The sequence below is a fragment of the Bombina bombina genome, chromosome 8, assembly GCF_027579735.1.
Source record: "Bombina bombina isolate aBomBom1 chromosome 8, aBomBom1.pri, whole genome shotgun sequence".
In the NCBI taxonomy this organism is placed as follows: Eukaryota; Metazoa; Chordata; class Amphibia; order Anura; family Bombinatoridae; genus Bombina; species Bombina bombina.
In genome coordinates, this window is record NC_069506.1 from 296,884,303 (window position 1) to 296,904,602 (window position 20,300).

Below are 20,300 nucleotides of genomic sequence, written 5' to 3' on the forward strand. Positions count from 1 at the left end.
AATCTCTGAGGAGCAAAGAATTTACACTGTATTCTACTGATCGATTCACATTTAACTTGCGGTTAAACAGTACTAGATTATAAGTGTGTCTCTCACCTGGTAATTCCGTCCTTAATGTAATACAGCAGGCATTCTGACATCAAAGGGTCTTCGTTAAGGTTAACAAGATGTGGAGTCTGCAACAAAACAGACGATCGCCCACCACTCATCAATATCAGCATCATACGGAATCACAACAAACTGAAAATGTATGTTTTATTCACCACATATCTGCTTATACAGATGTTTTACTCAGAATGACAAATGTCACTATCAGAATCATTTTAGGAGCGTAATTACTGCTAACGTTTTGTGTAAAACTCGCTGCTAGCCCTAAAAAGAGTTTATATTAGAGCGATTTTTACTTCCGCTGTTTATCAATTGTTTGACCTCACAGGCTGTACACATTGTTTGTGTCAGCAGCCAATATGTCTGCTAGTTTGTGCTCACGTGCAAAATAATAGGGGGAAATTACAGAGATAGACTGCTCTTTGGAATACAAACAGGCTGAAAGGCATTAATGGGCTAAAACACACTGCACCCTAGGTGGGCACTAGCCTATTGCTTTTATAGCTAAGTTTTGTTCTCAGCTGAGAGCTCTTTCCTTTTTTTTTTAAACACCTCCTGTTCATTCATTACTGATCAGGACAATCAGCACGTGTACGCAAATCCCCCTCCCAGTGTTCAAAAGGGGAAATAAAAATAATAAAAATAATTTTATATTGGCCTCCCTGCTGGAAGTCAATTATAAACTCTTAATGAGATGGTATTTGACCCCGCAAAGCCTACAATACATCTTTCCCCTGACATCTAACAGATGCTGGAGGAAGTGCAACAAAGAGGGTTCCATGTACCATATTTGGTGGTCATGTCCTAGTATTCAGCCGTTTTGGTGCTCCATAACTAAGGAAATTAGCAAACTCCTAGGACGAGACATTCCTCTAGATCCAGTAGTTTTACTCTTCCATGATATTCCCAAAATGCAATCTAAGGCCCACACTAGGCTTCTACACATTGCATTGAATAGTGCTAAGCAAGTCATTCCTCGGAAATGGAAACAGGAGATTACTCCTACGACTGACTCAGCTTTCGCTAAATATACGACTAGAGAGGTTTCATTACTTCTCCATTAACCAATTGGATTTCTATTGCGAGATTATCTTCCTATGGGAATCCAGACCCCGCAGCTAATTACCAGGAGGATGCAAGATAACCTAACACCCTTGATAGGGGTAAGCCCATACTGTAATTTTAATATCCCTCAGCAAACTTTATTTCACTTCACTCAGGAACACGTGTATTTGACCTCTTCTCTTCTTTTTCTTTCCTCTTTCTCTCCTTCGTTTGTCTATGCTTCTTTTTCTTTATGTCCTGCTAAACACTTGCAAAATTCATATTGACAATTCTCTATGTAACCAATATTGATAATTGTTGTTTGATGGCCTTTCTAGTCCATTTCTTTTTGTATTATTTTGTTTAACCCACAACAAATGTAAGAACTGAAACACGGGGATTTCGATGATTGCCAACAGACTTATGTTGTGAGTGTTTTATTCTCTGCTTGTAAATGTTTAAAGTTATTTCAATAAAGCTTTTTCAAAACTAAAAAAAAAAAAAAAAAAAAAATTTATATTGCTTAGCTTTACAGAAACCCTTAGCAGTATTTACTTTTTTTTGTAGTTTCTTTCAGTAAGAGGACTCTTTAACTTAAAGGGAAAGCCTGCTTTATTTTTATTATTGTTTAAAAAGATAGATAACGCCTTTACTACCATTCCCCAGCTTTGTACAACCAACATTGTTATATTAATATACTTTATAACCTCTAAGATTGCCTGTTTCTAGGCCCCCTTTACGCTGCCCCTTATCTCAGTGCTTTTTACAATTTTGCACTAAAGCTAGACAGTGCTAGTTCATGTGTGCCATATAGATAACATTTTACTGACGCCCGTGGAAAATGAAAATGGTTTCACAAGAACCAGCACTGATTGGCTAAAAATGCAAAAAGCTAAAGCACTGAGATAAGGGGGTAGTCAGCAGAAGCATAGAAACAAGGTAATCACAGAGGTAAAAAGTATATTAATATAACAGTGTTGGTTATGCAAAGCTGGGGAATGGGTAATAAAGGGATTATCTATATTTTTAAACAATGACAATTTTCAAGTAGTCCCTTTAAGTACAATTTCTATTTAACAGCTATGGGAAGACTCTAAGGCTGTGGTTAGATGCACATCACTCACTAGGTGTACAGCCTCTCACTACAATCTATACTAAGGCGATACCAAACACAAACCTTCTTTGGGGAGAAGACCCCATAAGAATCAGCAAACAGATCACACGGGCTGGGTGAAAAAACCTAGATGATATTAGGCAGCACAGAATGTGACAGAACATGAGAGCAAAGTGAAAAATATGAGAGGGGGGTCTCTAGGCTCTGCACAGCTATAACATCTATACAACAAAGGTGCACAAACAGATCACAACATCAACTGGGCACAGAGCGCACTCATACGTCTGGCACAGATTAAGCAAAGCAATCAGCAATGTGCTGCACATAATGACTGCGCCGGTTCGGCACCAATAAAAACATTAGAGCCTTTGGGTTAAACCCCTTGCATTTTAGTCCTCTCTAGCCCAAGAAATTTACACTATCTCCCTGCACAATATTTTGATTGGCGCTGAAACTGCACAGACATGAGTGCGGTACTACAGTGATACAATTTCATGTAATTATAAGGGGAGGGGGGAGAAGAAAGGGAGAGAAGCAAATAAGGGACAGAACAGAGAGTGAGAATAGGGGGAGAGAGAAAGGAGATAGGGAAGTAGAGGAGGGAAGGAAGGATAGAGAGGGTCAGGACAAAGAGAAGCAGAAACTACTATTATTATTATTATTATTATTATCATTTATTTGTTTAGCGCCACAAAATTCTGCAGCACTTGACTAGTTACAGAAGACAAACAGAACACAAGGAAGGCTCAGGGCTTGCTAGTAGGGTAACGTAGCAGTGTTATACGCAGGGATAACTTAGCTTGCTAGTAGGAAAACTTAGCAGTGTTATACACAGGGATAACTTAGCAGTGTTATATACAGGGATAACTTAGCAGTGTTATATACAGGGATAACTTAGCAGTGTTATATACAGGGATAACTTAGCTTGCTAGTAGGAAAACTTAGCAGTGTTATATACAGGGATAACTTAGCAGTGTTATACGCAGGGATAACTTAGCTTGCTAGTAGGAAAACTTAGCAGTGTTATATACAGGGATAACTTAGCAGTGTTATACGCAGGGATAACTTAGCTTGCTAGTAGGAAAACTTAGCAGTGTTATATACAGGGATAACTTAGCAGTGTTATATACAGGGATAACTTAGCAGTGTTATATACAGGGATAACTTAGCAGTGTTATATACAGGGATAACTTAGCAGTGTTATATACAGGGATAACTTAGCAGTGTTATATACAGGGATAACTTAGCAGTGTTATATACAGGGATAACTTAGCAGTGTTATATACAGGGATAACTTAGCAGTGTTATATACAGGGATAACTTAGCAGTGTTATATACAGGGATAACTTAGCAGTGTTATACACAGGGATAACTTAGCAGTGTTATACACAGGGATAACTTAGCAGTGTTATACACAGGGATAACTTAGCAGTGTTATATACAGGGATAACTTAGCAGTGTTATATACAGGGATAACTTAGCAGTGTTATATACAGGGATAACTTAGCAGTGTTATATACAGGGATAACTTAGCTTGCTAGTAGGAAAACTCAGCTGTGTTGTGTGCAGGGATAATTTAGCCGTGCTGCATACGGGGATAATTTAGCCGTGCTGCGTACAGGGATAATTTAGCCATGCTGTGTACAGGGATAATTTGGCCGGATAATTTAGCCGTGCTGCGTACAGGGATAATTTAGCCGTGCCGCGTACAGGGATAATTTAGCCGTGCCGCGTACAGGGATAATTTAGCCGTGCCGCGTACAGGGATAATTTAGCCGTGCCGCGTACAGGGATAATTTAGCCGTGCCGCGTACAGGGATAATTTAGCCGTGCCGCGTACAGGGATAATTTAGCCGTGCCGCGTACAGGGATAATTTAGCCGTGCTTCGTACAGGGATAATTTAGCCGTGCTTCGTACAGGGATAATTTAGCCGTGCCGCGTACAGGGATAATTAAGCCGTGCCGAGTACAGGGATAATTTAGCCGTGCTGCGTACAGGGATAATTTAGCCGTGCTGCGAACAGGGATAATTTAGCCGTGCTGCGTACAGGGATAATTTAGCCGTGCTGCGTACAGGTATAATTTAGCCGTGCCGAGTACAGGGATAATTTAGCCGTGCCGAGTACAGGGATAATTTAGCCGTGCCGAGTACAGGGATAATTTAGCCGTGCCGAGTACAGGGATAATTTAGCCGTGCCGCGTACAGGGATAATTTAGCCGTGCCGCGTACAGGGATAATTTAGCCGTGCTGCGTACAGGGATAATTTAGCCGTGCTGCGTACAGGGATAATTTAGCCGTGCTTCGTACAGGGATAATTTAGCCGTACTGTGTACAGGGATAATTTAGCCGTGCTTCGTACAGGGATAATTTAGCCGTGCTGCGTACAGGCATAATTTAGCCGTGCTTCGTACAGGGATAATTTAGCCGTGCTGCATACAGGGATAATTTAGCCGTGCTTCGTACAGGGATAATTTAGCCGTGCGCGTACAGGGATAATTTAGAGCACTATTTTTACTAGATCTAGGCAGCTAAACAAAACCAAGACAATCAAGATTCCTAAAAGATTCAACTCAATGAGGTGTCTATAATAACAGTGGATAAAGGCAACTAAGGGGGTAGAGACTGAACATTATATGAATACATTCATGAGCCACAGGATTGTGAACTAGAGGTGAAAAAATATGCTTTAACCCTTTGAATGCCAAACAGTGCTATATGATGCCTTTACCAGTGGCTAAGTTACCACTCTGGCTCATGAATTCAGCCTCCTAACACAGACCTGATCTGTGGTAAGTGCCTCAAAATATTCATCGAATCGCATGGATGGCATCTGGTGGTGAGTTCAGCAGGAGAAGAAATGAGAAATGGTGAGATATGATATCAGAAAATCAATAACCAATGCAAAAGTACTGGGCTGCTGTGTGCTCTGGGATACGGGTGAAAGGCACCTCCCAGAAACAGTAATGCCAGAGAGAAAGAGATGTGAGCATCAAGGCACCGTATCACGATTACACTCTGTCTGAGCAAGTTCTGGGTGAATATTAATAACCTAGGACAAGAGGAAGATTTGTTCATTAGTTTTTGGCTAGGTACCTTTTTGGGAGAGAAGACACCTAAGGTTCCTCCATCTTCTCGAATGGCAACTCCCATCTCAGCAAGCAAAGCTTCCCTGGAAAAAAGGAACTGGGTGATAAAACTGGCTAAACCAAGCTTAACCAATCTTTTAATTCTTCTTTGTGCAATAAAGCTACCTGCCATATGAGTATCATTTATTTCAGACTAAACCATGAGGGCAAACACGTTTGCAGTAAAATTAAATTGTAAGAACTGAACAGAGCTAAATATATAAAGATATATATATATATATACAGACAAACAGATAGGCCATAAATGTATGTGTATTTCACACAACCATGTTGTTTAGCAGATTGGTTAAGGACTTCTCACCTCTCCATGCGAATGGCTTCCGTTTTTCTGAGTTTTTCCTCCCATGTCTCATTAAGCTCCGCAATGATCTTCTCAGATTCCTGCATTTGTAACAAAGTCATATCAGCTCACTGGCCGGCATCACACAGTGTTATTAATCACTGTTATGCTATAACGGGGCTCAGGGGCAATCCCTGCACTTACTTATGCCCTCTCACATACAGTCACATACAAAATGCTTTAGTACGAAGCCTACAGTAGGAAAAGTAATATAGAGTAACAAATCATGTGCCCACTAACCTTAATGCATAGGATCCATTTCACAGGCAAAGAATTTTAATTGAAATCTAACAAGTATTACAGGAAAATACCCACTCACAAACGCAAAAGCTTTTAATGTATAGAAACAGTCCGTTCCCCAGTAGGAATGGGTAATAAAGCAGCTGAGTATATTATCTGTCATTTTTCTCCATTCTAGGCTCCTAGACGGGCGACTGGATAAGTAATGTACTGCTGTCCTCTTTAGCAGATAACAGTTTAATGCCAGAACTGAAGTTCTATGGTGGCACCTTGTGAGGGTTACTGTACAGATACTGTGTGCCTGTATGTCCTCCGCAGGATTTCATCTTAATGCTTTCTTTTATTAAAGGGACAGTAAAGTACAAACTAACTTTTCACGATTCAGATAGGGCATTCAATTTTAAACAACTTTCCAATTTACTTTTATCATCAAATTTGCTTTGTTCTCTTGATATTCTTAGTTGAAAGCTAAACCTAGGTAGGCTCATATGCTAACTTCTAAGGCCTTGAAGGCTGCCTCTTATGTGAATGCATTTAACAGTTTTTCACAGCTAGACACTGCTAGTTCATGTGTGTGCTATATAGATACATTGCGCTCACTTCCATTGAGTTATTTATGAGTCAGCACTGATTGACTAAAATTCAAGTCTGTCAAAAGAACCGAGTTAAGGGGGCAGTCTGCAGAGGCTTAGATACAACGTAACCACAGAGGTAAAAATGATATTAATGCAACAGTGTTGGTTATGCAAAACTGGGGAATATGTAATAAAGGGATTATCTATCTTTTTAACCAATATACATTTTTGGTGGTTTAAGTCCCTTTAAGTCTCTTGCATGCTATTACTGAGCGGCCCTTTAACTTTTCATAGCTGCTAAATCTAAATCAATGCTGAGTTCTGTTCAGGCCCTGGGTGGTGTGACTGGGGAAAGCTGATAGACAATAGGCCTTTCTTTGTCTATTCCATGTCCCTCTTTGTCTTTTGCATACGAATGCAATGTGCGGCACCCAGAGTAGCTGATATGCTGCACACAATAGCAGAACTGTTAACTCTTAATACTGAATAGGCCGACTTGTAGCACTGAAGTGTGTGCAGTGGGGAGAGGCTTTGTCGCAGCATTCGCTTCCCCGCCTGTTACTATGGAGATGATACTCCCGTCTAGGACCTCACTGCTGAATGACATCATGGTAACAGAGGAGACCGGGAACACTGGCAAACAAAACACTCCCATAATACCTCACAACCAGAGATAGCAGCGGATTCCCATTTCACTGTACAAAACTACACAGCCCACCTCTAGCTGATAGCAGTGGGTGCATCATCTTTTTTACAGAAGTATGAGAGAAGATTTAAAAATAAGTAAGAATAAAGTTACTAAAATGTCATTTTTAAATATAACATGATCACAAAAATACAATGCAACAAAGCCCTTTAACACACGGCACACAGGTTGTATGGTGTCCTGCGTGTAGTTTACACCAAACAGGTCCGTACTACTGTATAGAAGAAACTGCCAAATCAAAATGACCATGAGACATGAAACACAAAATACAGACAGAGCATGTGATGTTAGACAGCTCCCATGTAATTATATTATCAAATTTACTTCATTTTATTTGTATCCTTTGTTAAAGGAGCAGCAATGCACTACTGGGAGCTAGCTGAACACATCTGGAGAGCCAATGACAAGAGGCATGTATGTGCAGGCACCAATCAGCAGCATTAGTGCATTTCTGCTACTGAGTCTTCCTAGATATGATGTTCAACAAAGGATCCCAAGAAAAATGCCATGAATCATGAAAGTTTCATTTTGGCTTTACAGTCACTTTAAAGGGACATGAAACCCAATTTTTTTCTCTTTCATGATTTAGAAAGAATGTGCAGTTTTAAACAAATTTGCAATTTACTTTTATTATCTAATTTGCTTCATTCTCTTGATATCCTTTGTTGAAAATCTAGATAGGCTCAGTAGCTGCTGATTGGTGGCTGCACATAGATGCCTCGTGAGATTGGCTGACCCATGTGCATTGCTATTTCTTCAACAAAGGATATCTGAAGAATGAAACAAATTAGATGATAGAAGTTGGAATGTTGTTTAAATTTGTATTCTCTATCTAAATCAACAATATCAGAAATATTCAGCAAAAAAACATATATATTCAATGTCCGAATCAGAAGCAAGAAAACCGTAAAGCTGGTGAGTGGTAATTAGTATAGAGGTAACACAGTCTTAGCTATTGTTAATAAATACTATTGTTTTCTGCCCTTTGTTGCATTATGCTGTATGTTTTCGCTCTTTACTATTACAAAGCACAAAAAAGACACCCAGGAGGTGCTAATGACTTAGGCTGAACGCCGCCTTCTGTAAAGAGACTTACCTTAAGTCGCTCTATAGCCTCCTCTCCACCAGGCGTGGACATAATTCTCTCGTGGATACTGCTCACGGTCGTCAATCCCACCTGGCTATTGAGGGAGCAGGAGGAAGGCGAAGATGCGAGGGAGCTCATAGAAGCTGTGGAGAAATGGCCAGGCCGTTGATTCTCATTGGCTAGTAAGAACTTATTCTTTAAGTTCTGGTTATCGTTCACATCTGAGAGAGGCAGGCAGGCCACAATAGGAAGAGCTAGAGACAGGATAAATAGAGAAGCGAGGGGAGACAAGGAGAGAAAGGGAGGAAACTACAGTGAGATACAGGATAGAAGCTCTTGTGGAAATCACATACAGGAACATTAAGGTGATGAAAACAGCAAGAAAGGAAAAAAACAAGTAAAGCCGCTAAACAGAGGTGGGAAACGAGGGGGGTGGATCAGTAGTTTTGTAAAAGAGAAATTATTTCCACTCTGTAGATTTAGTGCCCCATGTTTGCTCATAATGCCCAGCGACATCACTGAGATAACCCAAATAAATCTACTGAAAATCATTTATAAGCATTAAGCTGTTCTTTTTTTTATCCCTCTTTTACAGTTAAAGAATACAAAAGTAAGATTTTTAGCAGAAAATTAAAATGTTAACCCATCAGGCAACACAAAAGAATTATAAAATAAGTGCGAACAGAAGATACAAGCGGAGCGAGAAGACAGCGCAGCAGATCTGATTAGTGAGCATGCCCAAGAGCTGAAAGCTGCCATGCCACTTGCTCTGTGTTATTTAGAAACGTAAAAAGCTGCCGGCAACACAAATACTTCTACACTGACTTCCCAGGAGCTCTGAATTGCCCAGTGGTTTGCTTCATGGTACCGTAAGCCAACATGCAATGCTGCCCGGAAATAGGAAACTCCAGATCAAAGCTTCAAAGCAGAAATCATGTTCTAGATCCAGTGGCAGGAAATCTCAGAGAGGTCCCACTATAGTTAATACATGTGGGTCACATGTACAAAAACAAGATGGCTTCCACTACAACATTTGTAAATTATTAAATTTATGTTAAAATCAACTGGGTCACTGTGAGAATCAAAGGGCAACATATAGACTTAAATTAGTTTACTGATAATCTATGATGGCATTTCTTAATTTTCTACAGATCCATTATGGTAGATGTATGGTTCTATCTGGGATTTCCTCACAGCCTCTGCTGGACATGCAGATTTTATATAAAGCTGCTCAACAGGCTGAAAGCAAGGCTGATAACAATTAATATTATACACACATTTTATTCCAGGGTAATTGTCCTCAATAGCATCAACTGAACGGACGCAGGAGGGAAAACACAAGAGGGGGACTTTTTTCAGTATTTGTAACAAGAAATATGGTGAGAACTCTCTGCTCATGTTAGTTGGTTGTCATCTATACCATAAGTATAGCAGAGCATTTGCAAATATATCACGGCTGCCTATAATAAGATGCTCTCATGTGCTGAATATGGCTACAGGTAACGGCACTGGATTTATTTGTATGAAAGCGCAGCCCACAAAATCTGTGCAAATCCAGATATTTGTTTGTTGCAGTTTAACACAAATACATCTGGAGCATCAGTATGTCCTACAATAGGTTGTTGTTACATCATTTTACAAGAAAATAACAGGTTAGCAATTGTTATTTTCCTATGTGTCACTTTAAAGCACAAGGCTTATATAGGAATTGCTAGAAAGTTAATGATTATCTATTTTCTATTCTCCAAATGTTCATGTATCTTTACCATAGCAAATAAACACTATAATAATTGTCTTTGCAGGAAAAATACATCACTCTTTAGATTCACTAAGGCTTGATGTCCCTCCAGTGTCTATCTACAAGTCATACATTGGTCTACGTAGCTTAAGGACTAAATCCAATGTCTCCATTCTTTAGTGAACACCCTTCATAAACTAACACAGGAATTGTAAAAACTAACATATCTTTTCAAGTCTTAGTGAATATAAGGAAATATCTCGATAAGGAGAAGCGGACTATACAAGGAGAGACATGATGGAAAAACTGAAATTAATTCACACTTATTGCATTTTCCGTATCTTGGCTCAGCTCCCTGCATAACAATCACCAATATAGTTCCTGTTTAAAGGCGGACAAAACTCAAACCCACTTTTCAGGTGGTATAAGATTCCTTATTTACCCGCCCAAAATCATGCTTATGTAAAAAGAAGTGGAAAAAAATCTTAAGTAAATCTTAAGATGCTTGGTTAGTATTACTTAGGTTACCAAGCAAACATACGGCTATTTAAGAACAATTTAATTGTTGTTTTTTTTTCTTGGCTTACCCTAGAAGCACTCCCCAGTGGAGAAATACACAGAGACAAAGGAAATCATATTGAAAAAAAAAAGGTTCTATTAGTAATCTAGAGCAGAATATAACCTGGCTGGCAAGTTTGGCATCTGACCACGCAAAACATACAAAATCACAGTGCTTCTGAAATGTCAACTGCCAAGGAATAATAACTGCCCTTGTAGTATGATCTTTTCAAATAGTGGAGTAGCATGAATAATGGTGGAGTAGATTGTTCTACAACTGATTGGCTAAAAATGAATCCATGAACAATTCACTAAGAAATCTGTTTCTACCAGCAGACATCCTTTCTGATATCCATAACAGTCTATGCTACTCTGTCTCCAGTTTTTTGTCCTGTCAGGACAGATTCAATAACAGTGGATCCCATTGAAAGTGTAAAGTCATTCCAAATTCCTATCAGGACAAAAGAAGGAAGACCAATGTACTGGGATGTGTGAAACCAACAGATATTTAGGCATTGACCAAAGAACCACTTAGTCCTAATAAAAATAGGGAGAAGGAGAGAATGCTTGTAACTCATCTAGCTGCCTAGCTTAGGTAATAAACAACAACAAACATGTTGCCCTTCTGGAACCCATCATGTAAGATGTGATGACCACCTATACAATACAAAAAAAATCACATGCAACTAAAATATCTTAAAACATAATACTGGAGGATGTAGATAATTTATTTTCACAAGTGAATCTACTATAGAATCAGACAGACCAAATCAAATGAGGCTGCCCAGCTGCCAAGTAGTCATGTCCATGGAGATCTAGGTGAGAGTGGTTCTTGCATTAGGAGGTATGAATGCTGAAGAATGTCTACAGCCAATAACATCATACGTAGGATTCAGAATCATCTTGGTCAATAATATGGCAGGAATGCCAATACATCTGCCTTATTCAGTTAAATTGGTCAAATGATATGGCTGGTGAGAGGGAATGGAGGAATATATAGGCAGACATTCAAAATGTATGGTGAAGGTATCCACCGCAGTCACTTTTGGGGGTAGCAACTGCCTCACATTAAGAATTTATCTAGATATTATCAGTGAACTCACTGGAGGTTTGTCAACATATTGGGGAACTTAGTGGGTGCAGAAAAATAATTAGCGAGACCGCCCAATCAAGTCTCCTGTCAAATATGATTTCTTCAAAAAATGCCTGGATAACTCAGCTCCCACATCACCTCTGTACAAATATCACGTGGCCTGATTACAAGCAAATTTACTACTATCTTTATAAGGATAATGTGGCATAAAGCTTTTTGTATCCTTAGAAATTAGTTTTTGCTCTGGTTAGACAACCATGATTAAAGGAGAATGAAACGTCCATGATAAACAAGTTCGCCTGTAAATAAGTTGTCTTTTCTAGGTTGCGCAAACCAAACTTTTCTGGCCAGAATATTCAGAATTTTGCAGTGACCATGAATAGAACCTTGGCAAAAATGTGTGATGAGGCTAACAGCTCAAAGGGCAGACACTAACTGAAAAATCGTTTATCAAGTCTGAGAAGATTCACCTGTAGAATAATCATATTGATTGCTACCTGCACTCCTAATTAAAAAAAGTGGCCAAAAACCTTTAGTTCCTTCATAAGTACATTAAAATAATGCACAAAACATTTGACCGAGCAAATAAATAAAATAATAAAAAAAAAATATATATATAATGCTTGCCTGGCACACAATATTCCAAAGCTGGGGCAACCTGGTCTCAGGTGGAGAGAAATGGGTAATGTTCTACTCTGTCCAGAGAACTTCAATCCCTCAACATGGTTTTGTACTATTCTGTACATAGGACACACTGAAAATAATGGTAACACGCACGCATAGGAAAGATGGTTTCTGCTCATCTGCCTTTAAAGCGAAACTAAAATTCTCTTTGTTGGTGAGTGCTGCTGGGGTAAGCCAAGATAAAAAAAAGCTATAGCAAACAGGTGAGCCTGCATACCAATTGTTTCAGTAGTGTAACCTGAACTACTGCCTTTTGTATTGTCCCCTTGTTTAGGACACATTGAAAATTCGTGTTTAATGGACTCTTCTGTCTTTTTTTTTTCTCTTTCTCTCTTGTTCTTATGATAAGCACGTACTAAATCTATTAACTATCATTTAATCTGTTGTACACTCCAAAACTTTCAATAAAAATATGTAAAATAAAAAAAAAAGAAGAAGAAGGCTATAGCATTAATCTTCCATTTAACCAGATTTCTCTCTAATAAATTGCTGGTCACAGAGTCTAGCCCTGATATTGAATACACAGAGAACTCAGGTATTTATCCTCATACCTAGACCATATCCCTATACAGGTGAAGTAGTTTTGTTTATGTATTGTTATTACACTTTGTTTTGTGTTCAGTTTTTTCTAATACGTTATGCCCACTTTGGAATTGCTGGAACGAGTGAACTTTTATGTTTCCCCCTGCACTTAGTCCTCATCCCAGCTTCCAATATTTATAATCTTCTGCTACTATTCCAATGTAAGAGATTCTGTTTGTTAGTATTGATTTGTGTGTTAAAAATAATACGTAAAAAAGAAAGAAAGCTGCGTTCCGAAACATATTTCTATCTAAATACAGCATAGAAGAGCTGACAAAAGTAAGTACTATTAATAGCACTTTAAATCAAGTTTCTTGAGGTTATAGTGAAAGCTGAACCATGATAAATACTTGCGTCTGTACTTACTGTCCAGGATATCACCCAAGCCTTGCGCACGCAGAAGATCTTTAAGTCGGCTTACTTCATCCTTCAGCTCACGCACCAGTTTGGCATTGGGATCTTCATTAATAATAGCATTACATTTAATCTGCTTGGCACGGTCTGCGTATCTGCAGAGAGACAAGTGAATAAAATTCAGTTCTCTGGGAGAGAAAACTACAACCATCAAATTGTCATTTTAGCACAGATTAGTATTATCCCGGCAAAGGATTACAAATTGCAGATGACCAAGCCGAAGACCAGGAATTATGTTGCATATAAGTTATATTTAATTTAAATATTTATATGTTTGGCTTGCAGAATAATAATATAATATAAAGTATTATAACAATTTTGCTTTCAAAGTTGTGGCCCCTGAAAACCATGATCAGTCACTGTGATGCTGGGTGTTCCTTTATTTTTATTTTTAGAAGAGGAAGAAACAAAATCCTTAAAGAGACAGTGTACTCCAGCAAGCATCAGATAATAATTGTATTGACAAATGCTGCAGGAACACCCATTCAAATGGGCTGGTCTTTCTCCTACCCATCCAAGGTGGGGACTGATTTCTAGTTAGTTGTAGTAGGTGGTGCAAAACAAGTTGCTATTCCCAATGTGTCTTACTGTAAATATGTGTGATAATATGTGGGCTCAATATATGTTAATGTTTTGATGAGTCCTAATTTTATATTCTCTTTTGGAAAAAAATGGATGTCGAAACTATTTAAGAAATAAATATGATCCTTTATTTGATTATGGTAAATTTACCCAATAGTAGTGATGCTAAAAGTACAGTTAAACAAAAAATGTTACAATTCCTTCAAAGTTTAAAAAATGACACCGGTGTCTCTATGTATAAAAATGTACATAATATATAAAAAATAAATTAAATTAAAATAATAACGTTGAAATCTTGTAATTTATACAGTTTTAGGTTTATCACAAGTTGTAATTTCTAACAGAATGTTTGTAGATACAATTTTATAGTGGATAAAACAATAGTTGCTGTATAGTTCATATAGGATACTTTGTTTCAAGTTCAGCTATGCAATTGAGATCTTATCTTAGGCAACTATATATCAAATGTAGAGGTATGTTGGTGCGATTTTTATCACACTATAATATAAGTAGAGCAAGAAAAAATCACCAGCGCTCTAGAAGGAACACTGGTATAGGTAACCCAGCACCTACGGTGCAATAAGTGTAGTAAATTACCAGTATTGGTAGTGGTGTTGGTAATTGCCACAACTACAATAAAATGATAGTGTGTATGGGAGTGCAGCAAGAAGTGAAGATAATAAGTGTACCCCTGACACTGTAATGAATGGTAATGAAAGAGAAAAATCAAAGTACTTCTGCGCAGCTACAAACAATTAGTATACAAGTTGAATCCAATATAATAGAGGAATCAGTTATTGTCAGTTGAGATGAGTCTTTATGGACAAAATATATATATGAATGGTATATATTTTGAATTAATATGCAGTAAATCCCAGGCAAAAAGAAGTGTATAGTTGTCTTCTTACCGGAAGGTACCTCAATCATATGAGGTAATGTGTAGTCATATGATATAGGTGGTGGTCTGTGGTCCGCCGCTGTCTGTGTTTGTTCTTTCCGTGCAGCCTTGTGTATGGTAGTCCTGGTTAAGGAGCTTCCTGAGTCTGGTGCTTCGATAGATCTTGGCGATATGGTAGAAGTCTTGTCCCGGGGTCTTTCCCAGTTGTCTCACAGGTAGAGGTGGAGGAAAGAAAACAAAGCAGACATAGCGTAATCCAGTAAAAGTAAAGCAATTTATTTACATTAAAATCATAAGAATTGCACTCACATGTGATAACCTCAATCTTATATGAGGTAAGTATAGGCACATAAACAGTAAGGGTGTTGAATGAGTAGTAAATGCTGTCACCACTGAAGATAAAATAATGAGGTGATAATGTCTCTAATGTGGCTGTAAAAACAGATTTCAAAACCTATATAAAACCCCTTGGAAGAACACTCTAAACCGTCTGCAGCAGGTCAGAGTATGGTTTCCAGCGGGGAAAAAAGTCTGCCGTGTGAATAGCAAAGAACAGTGTTCTAATCACTATGATTTGTCCTGGGGTCAGGAGCTGTAGGAGACGCCGGTACACACTGTAAGTACAAGTGGGGAAACAGTACTGCCACACCTGGAGAGCCTTACGCGTTTCGAAGTGTCAGGTACTTCTTCGTCAGAGGCAAACTGACGAAGAAGTACCTGACACTTCGAAACGCGTAAGGCTCTCCAGGTGTGGCAGTACTGTTTCCCCACTTGTACTTACAGTGTGTACCGGCGTCTCCTACAGCTCCTGACCCCAGGACAAATCATAGTGATTAGAACACTGTTCTTTGCTATTCACACGGCAGACTTTTTTCCCCGCTGGAAACCATACTCTGACCTGCTGCAGACGGTTTAGAGTGTTCTTCCAAGGGGTTTTATATAGGTTTTGAAATCTGTTTTTACAGCCACATTAGAGACATTATCACCTCATTATTTTATCTTCAGTGGTGACAGCATTTACTACTCATTCAACACCCTTACTGTTTATGTGCCTATACTTACCTCATATAAGATTGAGGTTATCACATGTGAGTGCAATTCTTATGATTTTAATGTAAATAAATTGCTTTACTTTTACTGGATTACGCTATGTCTGCTTTGTTTTCTTTCCTCCACCTCTACCTGTGAGACAACTGGGAAAGACCCCGGGACAAGACTTCTACCATATCGCCAAGATCTATCGAAGCACCAGACTCAGGAAGCTCCTTAACCAGGACTACCATACACAAGGCTGCACGGAAAGAACAAACACAGACAGCGGCGGACCACAGACCACCACCTATATCATATGACTACACATTACCTCATATGATTGAGGTACCTTCCGGTAAGAAGACAACTATACACTTCTTTTTGCCTGGGATTTACTGCATATTAATTCAAAATATATACCATTCATATATATATTTTGTCCATAAAGACTCATCTCAACTGACAATAACTGATTCCTCTATTATATTGGATTCAACTTGTATACTAATTGTTTGTAGCTGCGCAGAAGTACTTTGATTTTTCTCTTTCATTACCACACTATAATATAAGTATACAAATTAGTACCTTGAAGTGTATCTGTTTGATATCACTTTTGTGAGATAATTGCGGTTAAATAAACGCCGCTATGCCAGTGTTTTGATTAAGTTTCAAGATCAAGCTGGTGGCAGTTCTATATGAGCTGCTGGCGGTTAAATAAATGCCGCTTTGGTTTCCTCTTATTAGGTGGGCTTATCTGTTTGCTGCGAGAAAATTCACTTTTATATAAGTGTTTGGGTAGTTGTCGTGGCCGCTCAGTTACCTTATCCTTTGTCGGTCAGTGACCGATCGCGCTCTTAAGGGTTCCTTGGTGGGATCTTTGTTGCGGTTAAGTTCTAACTGTTTGCTGATGTTTTTTAAGTATCTCCGGTTTTTCTATTCTGTGGCTTGTCTGTCGGTCAGTGACCGATCACGATGGTATGGTTGTTGGATAACCTCCTGATGTGGAATTTTTGCGTGCCTTTCCGGTCTGTTGTTCCCAGGTTTCTTAGATGTCTGTCAGTGACCGATCTGGGTGCTGAAATGTGGTTGTTGGGATAAGTAGAAAGTTTGTAGGATGAGTAGAAAAAGGATTTCTAGTTATCAATGTGATCTTTGCGGTTAAATATATGCCGCTCAGTGGGAACTTGAATATTTCAACTGGGTATAGCCGGTATTCACTTTGTCTTCTCAAATCCTGTGCAGGTGTGCTCTGGTATCAACATGTTTCGGCTGGACAGCCTTTTTTCTTGAAAAACCGGAGAAACTTAAAAAAACATCAGCAAACAGTTAGCACTTAACCGCAACGAAGATCCCACCAAGAAACCCTTAAGAGCGCGATCGGTCACTGACCGACAAAGGATAAGGTAACTGAGCGGCCACGACAACTACCCAAACACTTATATAAAAGTGAATTTTCTCACAGCAAACAGATAAGCCCACCTAATAAGAGGAAACCAAAGCGGCATTTATTTAACCGCCAGCAGCTCATATAGAACTGCCACCAGCTTGATCTTGAAACTTAATCAAAACACTGGCATAGCGGCGTTTATTTAACCGCAATTATCTCACAAAAGTGATATCAAACAGATACACTTCAAGGTACTAATTTGTATACTTATATTATAGTGTGATAAAAATCGCACCAACATACCTCTACATTTGATATATAGTTGCCTAAGATAAGATCTCAATTGCATAGCTGAACTTGAAACAAAGTATCCTATATGAACTATACAGCAACTATTGTTTTATCCACTATAAAATTGTATCTACAAACATTCTGTTAGAAATTACAACTTGTGATAAACCCAAAACTGTATAAATTACAAGATTTCAACGTTATTATTTTAATTTAATTTATTTTTTATATATTATGTACATTTTTATACATAGAGACACTGGTGTCATTTTTTAAACTTTGAAGGAATTGTAACATTTTTTGTTTAACTGGACTTTTAGCATCACTACTATTGGGTAAATTTACCATAATCAAATAAAGGATCATATTTATTTCTTAAATAGTTTCGACATCCATTTTTTTCCAAAAGAGAATATAAAATAAGGACTAATCAAAACATTAACATATATTGAGCCCACATATTATCACACATATTTACAGTAAGACACATTGGGAATAGCAACTTGTTTTGCGCCACCTACTACAACTAACTATAACTCTTTAAACTTTGGGATAAAGTTTACTTCAGGTGTGATAGATTCCCCACCAGCTAGACAGTCTAAACCTACCAAACATTGGGGACTGATTTCTGCTGCTGCTTCTTTTTAACATTTCTTTTTCTGTAGCAAATTCAAATTTTCAGTATAGGAGGTGGTATAAACAGGCAACATTGTATTTTTAAAAAAATAAAGGTAAAGGATAATCGAGAACAAAGAGACATGAACACACAAAAACAAATTCCAGAATTCAGATAGAGCCTACTCTTAAATGTGTTTCTACTTGCTTTGTTTTAATGGTATTGTTTGTTGAAGAGGATACCTAGGTAGGTAGCGTGCACCTTCTAGAGCAAACTGCTATGATCAAGTGCTCTAGCGAATGTGTTATATATAAAACTGCCGCCACATATTGTCACATGCACGCACCTAAACCATCCTACCTGCTTCTCAAATAAAGAACAAAGTACATTTAATGATAGAAAAAAATCGAAAGTGTTTTTTTTTTATTTTACACTGAATCATAAAAAAAAAACATTTTGCGTTTCATGTTCCTTTAAAAAGAACAAAGATTTACAATACAAATGCCCCTTTAAATGAGCAAATTGACGCATTTTACGTTGTGTTGGCCTCCTGTAAATAACTTTATATCATCACACAGTTCTTTGGTACATGATTTCACTTTATCATTTTAAGAGTCACAAAAAACAATATATTCAGGCTGCTAAAAATTAAAAAAGATGAAGAAGAAAATTATCTTTTCATCTCTATTTGATATGTTAATTGGCATCTTAAATCCCCTTCTGAGGAGGAGACATTTTCATTTTTTTTATCTATTAATTATTTAATTAACAGAAAAACCCAGTTTATTAATCTTCTTATTTAATGGCATTAGGATATGAGACAGCACAAGGTTGTTAATAGGTCAAGTGACAAATCTACTCTACTCTCTGCAGTACAGATACAGCACAGAGGTAGCACGCGTTTCACTTGCACTGTTTTATCTATCGTAGACAGGACAAATAGATGGTGACAGATGTTACCTAAAGGAAATCTGTGAACAAGAGGTGGAGAATAGAAAGAACAGTAGAGAATGGCAGAAAAGAAAAGGAGAGATGTTAAAAATAGAGGGAATTAGGTGGTAAGATAGAGAGCTGGCAGCAAAGGGGTTCATTTTTTGTTATTAAACAAAGATATTCATTTACAAGCCCTGAAGTTTTTGAACTGGGGATCTATTTTCATTTTTATTAAAAATGCTGTAACAATTAAAAAGAACATTAATATTACAATTAAATACAATATAATTTCAAATTACAAGTAGCTTTTTTACTTCCATTGTCCTTCCTCCGTATCATATGACAGCCAGCAGCCAATCACATAGATGTATTCATTGCACATGAGCAGGTGCCTCGGTGTGCATATCATTTTTTTGAGAATTTTGATAACAGAAGTAAATTGCATTTTTTTGTTTTTAGTTAAATTACATGGTCGATCTGAATCATAAAAGTTTAACATTTGCCTTTAGTGTCTTAGATAATAAAAGATAATATGCCTGAGTGGGTTCCTTACCTTAAGGTGCTCAGAGTTTCATCGTAATTTATATCAGCTGGACTCAAGGCCGCAACCATTGCAGTTCTGGAATTCCCACCTGCAATAAAGAACAATAATTAGCCGGGATTCCGCGTGCTGCAGAGTTCAGCCGTAAGACAGACTCCGTACCTAGATTCTCACGCAGCAGCCAAGTGAGCACAGAGTCTCGATAGGGAATAAAATCCGTCTTTTTCTTTTTTTTGCTCTGGAGAAATAGTTAGAAAAGATAAAACCCATTAATTCTCTCACTTATTATTAGTTATAAACATATTCGAGCATTGCAGTTCATTTAAATATGAAAACAAATAAGGGTTTATAGTTATCAAACAATGTTGTATCTAATCCTAACACAATCAGATCATGAATTAAAAAGCTATAAACGGCCCTTTACAATAAGCGGTAATAAAGGTTGACATATTTGTATGCAACTTAGAAACCAGCAAACAAATGGGCATGTTTTAGAAAGATAGATACATAGATAGATAGTCAGATAGATAAAAGCACCCAATTCTGTGCTATAAATGCAGAGAATAAATGAGGTGTCTGAAATGTTTGTC

General features: G+C 37.9%; 1 protein-coding gene across 1 annotated transcript in view; it reads right to left on the reverse strand.

The window, feature by feature from the left end:
* The window catches only part of KIF1B (kinesin family member 1B), a 397,419-nt gene that overhangs the window by 232,872 nt on the left and 144,247 nt on the right, over nt 1-20,300 (reverse strand). Inside the window, 8 exon segments of the mRNA XM_053691490.1 lie at nt 97-176; nt 5,361-5,436; nt 5,715-5,794; nt 8,371-8,615; nt 9,639-9,674; nt 13,383-13,525; nt 19,723-19,801; nt 19,873-19,948. Coding sequence (XP_053547465.1) covers nt 97-176; nt 5,361-5,436; nt 5,715-5,794; nt 8,371-8,615; nt 9,639-9,674; nt 13,383-13,525; nt 19,723-19,801; nt 19,873-19,948 — 815 coding nt within the window.